This window comes from Anopheles darlingi, chromosome 3 (genome assembly GCF_943734745.1).
Source record: "Anopheles darlingi chromosome 3, idAnoDarlMG_H_01, whole genome shotgun sequence".
NCBI lineage: Eukaryota > Metazoa > Arthropoda > Insecta > Diptera > Culicidae > Anopheles > Anopheles darlingi.
The window spans coordinates 55,347,190-55,352,398 of NC_064875.1; the positions used below are offsets into that span (position 1 = coordinate 55,347,190).

Consider the following 5,209-nt stretch of genomic DNA (forward strand, 5'->3'; position numbering starts at 1 on the left):
TCAGGGGTCAGGGGAATCCCCCCACATGCGCTATTCTTTTTCGTAAATAAAGCAGCATTCGAATGACTCAACGACACAATACATGATGGCGCCTGGATGCTGTGTAACACAGAGCGCAATAGATGCATTGTTCTCGTTTAGAATCCGGTAGCGGCTACCGGAGGCTCTCGGTGGTTCATTCGGCGGTCGGCCGTCGAAACGCACAAGAGCACGACGTGCTGGCGATGCTGCATGTGTTGCCTTCCCATCACCAGCGAGCGAGCAGCTGTGGCGTGCGGTGCGTTTTAGTGAAGGGAAGGGACCGGCGCAAGGCATACGAGAGATGACGCTGCGGCGCTGTGGCTGGCCTGTGGCTGGATCATGGTGTCACCCTGCGGCTCAGTGACGAAGTGACTGCCGTTCGGAGTGAAACGAACCTTCTCCGAGAGCACCGAGTGCTCGTGCATTTTTGACGCAAACTACGGAAAGCACAACGAACGAGAACAAATTCTAGCGATTTAAACGAACAGACAGCACGCGCTCGTGTGTGTGTGTGTGTGTGTGTGGATGTGCGCGTGTTTATGTGACCTCAGGAAAACCGCCGCTCTAACAACAGCGCCTCAACAAGCAAAACATAATGTCGGGTCAGGTGCGCATCAACAACAACAGTGAGGGTCGTGCGTTACTGGTGCTAGTGCTGCTAGTGTTTCTGCAAACCACCACCATACGATGCCAGCGCATAGGTAAGCATAGAGCATACGGCAACCTCCACCCCCCTCCTGCACCACCAGTGAACCAATCCACTGTCTGGATGGAATTTTAATTTATCTCGTGTATTCTCGCACACATCGTCACACCGTCGTCACAGGTCCGGAAATGGCTGATCTCTACATAACGGTGAATGCGCGGGCCCGCACCCTCGAGCTGGCCTGGCGCAATTTTCATGATCTGTCCAATTACATTCTGCTGGCCGAGCAGCAGTCGGTCCCGGCGTTCCAGCCACGCTACTACTACTACTCGCGACCACCAGCGGCAACCACTAGCGGCCCCGGACCGCTCGACGAGTTCGACGCAATGTCGGCGGCGTCGACCGGTCGGCCATCGACAGCGGAAGTAACCGACGACGGGCGTGGTGCGGTCAGCACTACCGAAAATAGCTCCCCACCCAGCATGACGGCGTCAACGCCGACGGACGCTGATGTGGCGTACTCGTCCAACATGGAGATGGAGATCGAGTGGGAGTACGACTTCCGGGACGAGCATGGTGTGCGGAAGAAGGAAGTGCTATTTTCGCTGCAGCCGGTCTATGAAAACGGTTGGACCAAAACTGGTGAGCAGCACTAAGTGGTGGTGGTAGAGGTGGTGATGTTGGTTACTTTTGATCTAGAGCATGGCCCTAGAACGGGTATTTACTCTCGACGCGCAGCTGATTTGTTTAATATCTGGGAGGGACTCGATAATCGGTCGCCAGCGCTTTCGCTTGGGATAAACAGTTCTAGAGGGATCGCTCTCTCTCTCTCTCTCTCTCTGCGCTGAGTCTTTGCGTCGCGCCGAGTTGAGTTGATTGTTTGTGTTTAGGACCAAGTTCAGTAATCCTCTCCGTTTGCTCGGAGAGAGCTCGGACGAGTCATTATAGCCCACGTGGCCCGTCCCGGAACATGATAAGAAGTTGTGTCTCGGATCAAAGCCCCCTTCCTCCCGCAAACGCAGTGCAACGACGCACACACACACACACACACACACACACACACACACACACAATTCCGGTCGGGGGAACTAGGGCTGTAAGCCTCAGACACAAGTGCCGGAAAGCAAGAGGAACCTCCTTTTGCTCGCGGTAGTGGCGGTGTCCGTGACGCGCTTAATATTTGTTTCGCTGTTGGAGATGGCGAACGCTGCGAGCTGTTATCTGCAAGTTTGTGGGCCTGTTCTGCGGTTCTAGTAAGCCCCACCGTGAAGACCATAGCCGTGGTTAGCTAGTCACGTTCGATCTAGGCGCTTCCCCGGGGAAGAGAAGTTCCCGGGGACCGCACACAGGCCTTTTGATTGTCTTTTACACAAGAGCTCACTTCAAAGCTTGGGGATGCGGAGCACCGTGTGGGCCTTCGAACTCTATTTACTCCGGCTAATTAAGTTTCGTGATTAGTGTCTTCAGATAAGCGTTAGAAGTATGTTTTGTTACCTGACGGCTTATCCGTGAAGCATTTATGGCAAATCATACGCTTTGATGAGCTTATGTTACAGAGGGAGTTCAACGCAACCAACCCCTTTTTCATCGGTACCGATAAGGTGCTGAAAGAGGTGCTAGCCAGAACAATCCTCTTTGCAGCCAACCAAAATCTCCATCGGTGACTATCATCCGCCGCAAAGAGGGCACCAGTTGCCCAGTTTGCTGACTGGCGGCAACGGTACAATCATGGAGAATCGATGTTGGAATGATGATTAGGGCCTTATCTGGTTACGGAACAGCCGTGTTCTACAGCGACACCGTGGCGTGGCGATGGACTAAAGGACGCTATGGGTTTGCCGAACGTTGCCAGTATAGGCAGACGGAAGTGTGTAGAAAGTATCTTCGCCTTCACTTTCCACTTGTGGCAGAGGCTTGTCGGGTCGGTCGTCAGACCCTGCCCCGGTTCGTATGTTTTCCACTATTCGGTATCGCCTTGTCGTACACCTTATCTGTAACTGCATCGCTACATGACATGACTACAACATCGTGCTCGGGCGTACGTTTGGTCGTGCGAACAAATGGAACACCTGTTTGTCGACCGTTTGCGTAAAAAAACCACACGCGCACACATCTCGCATTCATTTGCACAAACACTTATCGTACACGTATTCTACGGCGAATGGCAAGCATGAAATGAATGCAAACTGCCAATGGCGTTCCGGGGCGTCGTGAATCATCCCTAGCGGCCTCTGGAGGTCGGTAAACCGGTTGCGAATGTTGTTGTTGTTCCGGCGTGGCGAGGTTAATGAAGTGTGGAGGATGGCGCCAAATTGCCGGTCAAGTCAATAACAGAACAGCGGAATCACTGACAGCCTGAGAGTTATGTCTACATACGTAGCTATGACTCACGGAGCTAAAGTTTCGCTTGGAATGATTAGTATCAACGTCCATTGTACTCCCCAGATATCAAATTTAACTACGATCTCATGAACGAGGCAAACACCTCGACCCGGTGCTACGGATACTACGCGTACACCGTCACACCGAACGGAACCGTGCTCGATGTGCACTGTATGAAGCTGTACCCGACCTGGATGAACGACCTACGATCGCACCTGAGCGCTTTCCGTATGCGGGAGCTCTTTCTGCCCGGGACGCACGATTCGGCGTCCTACAAGCGGAACTTCGATCCGCAGCACCAGGAGACGATCGTCACCAAGTACGCGCTGACGCAGGACGACGACATACGGTCCCAGTTGCTGCAGGGTGTCCGGTATATTGATCTACGCGTCGGTTACTATAAATCGAAACCGGAACCGTTCTGGTCGAACCATGGCATCTCGAGGATGCACCCGCTGATCGAGGACCTGGAACAGATACGCAAGTACGCGGCCGAGACGAAGGAGATTATCGTGGTGGACGTACAGGAGTTCCCGGTTGGCTTCGGTAAGGGGTACGATATCCACATCAAGCTTATCGAGTACCTGCAGCGTGAACTGGGCGACGTGATGGCACTGCCCGGTGCTGGCGGTTGGTCCCGCCGGCTCGGCGATATCTGGTCCGGCGGTAAGACGGTGGTGCTCGCGTACGACCATGAATTTGCGGCTCGCGCTTACCCGCACCTGCTGTGGCGCTCCGTACAGCAGCGCTGGGGTAACGTGCAAAAGGTGGGCGATCTACAGAATTATCTCTTCAAGGTGCATCATCCGATGGGATTGTAAGTATCCACACTATACCTGAGAAGGGGCTCTTCTAAGTCAGACCTAGACATCAAAGAAGGTTTAACGGTTCCGTCTCTCTCTCTCTCGCTCTTCTCATCTACAACAGCCGGGAGTACTCGTACCGTCCCGTCGCCGATATGGCCGAGCTGACACCGGATCCGTGGGGTGTCATCACCGACCGGTACGGTGGGCTGCGCAAGATGGCCGACTCCGTCAATCGGTTCGTGAGCAAGTGGTACTTCGAAGATCTCGGACCGACGGCCAACGTAGTGGCGGTGGACTTCGTGCGCGGTACCAGCATCATCGATGCCGCGATCTACTGGAACCTGAAGCGCGTACCGAGTGGTTAATAAAACTCGAATTCTAATTACCAACTACCGGCCCCCGGGTTTGGGGAGAGTGAGCGCTGGACCTATTTATGTAGCCAGAACCGAACAGAACCGACCGACCGAACGACCGACCAACCGACCGACCAACCGACAGACTGGACCTATTCCTGGGCAACGGGCGGAATCATCGCTAATTAAGCATTAATTGCTCTGCTTAAAATAGCAAACCATCGCCACAACCACCTACCGGAAATCGATCGAAACTCGGGGGAGCGAAACTGGACCATCGACATGGAGAGGTCGTTGGTTTGGTTCGTTAAATTTCAGGTGATGTGGCAGACGTTGTCAGAACAAGGACGGCCAATACGGAGCGGCGACCTTATTGATGCGAGCGACGCCGTTCTAGTAGTGCTGCTGCTTTGTTTCACTTTTATGGACAACGGCCATCAACCTACATTGGTTGCGACGTGTCCAGCCTCAGAGTGGTTCCAGCATCATCGTTTGCGAGCGTTCTGATCGTCAGTGGAGCAATTATTTGCCGGATACTGGAGCTAATGGATCCGAATTAATGAGCTTATCCGGAACGATAATGTCCATTTGAGTGGATTGGAAAAACGTTTTGCTCGTTGAAAAACGGTCCCGAGGCATTGTGTCGCCAGGGTCGGGCCCAGGGCCCGGGCCCGGGCCAGAAATTTGATCCCTCACGGCACGGCACCACTGGAAGCTTGCTTCTTTTTGCAGACGCCGTCAGAGGTTGGTTCTCTATTGAGCAGGCAGAATAACAACCAAGGATGGTTGTGGCCACCACCGAGGGACCGATAGGAGCGCCAAGTTTATGTTTTACAACTTTACGCTTCGATTAAAGTAGTGCGGTAAGCGGTACCAGACCCGCGCGAAGCCCCGAACACTCCGGCATCTCGTTAATATTTAACGATGATAACGCTGCAGCATTTTGGGCCCGGGGCCAGCGAGCGCCGTAAGCAGCAAAACCGACCTTAAGCAAATGCGAC

The 5,209-nt window shown here is 53.7% G+C and overlaps 1 protein-coding gene across 1 annotated transcript; it reads left to right on the forward strand.

Annotated features, from left to right (window-relative positions):
* Window positions 1-279: 279 nt before the first annotated feature.
* On the forward strand, window positions 280-4,238 carry LOC125955019 (uncharacterized). Its single transcript, XM_049685832.1, has 4 exons — window positions 280-722; window positions 848-1,309; window positions 3,113-3,866; window positions 3,977-4,238. The coding sequence occupies exons 1-4, from the start codon at window positions 617-619 to the stop codon at window positions 4,218-4,220; spliced, it is 1,566 nt and encodes a 521-aa protein (XP_049541789.1). The 5' UTR covers window positions 280-616; the 3' UTR covers window positions 4,221-4,238.
* Window positions 4,239-5,209: the final 971 nt, after the last annotated feature.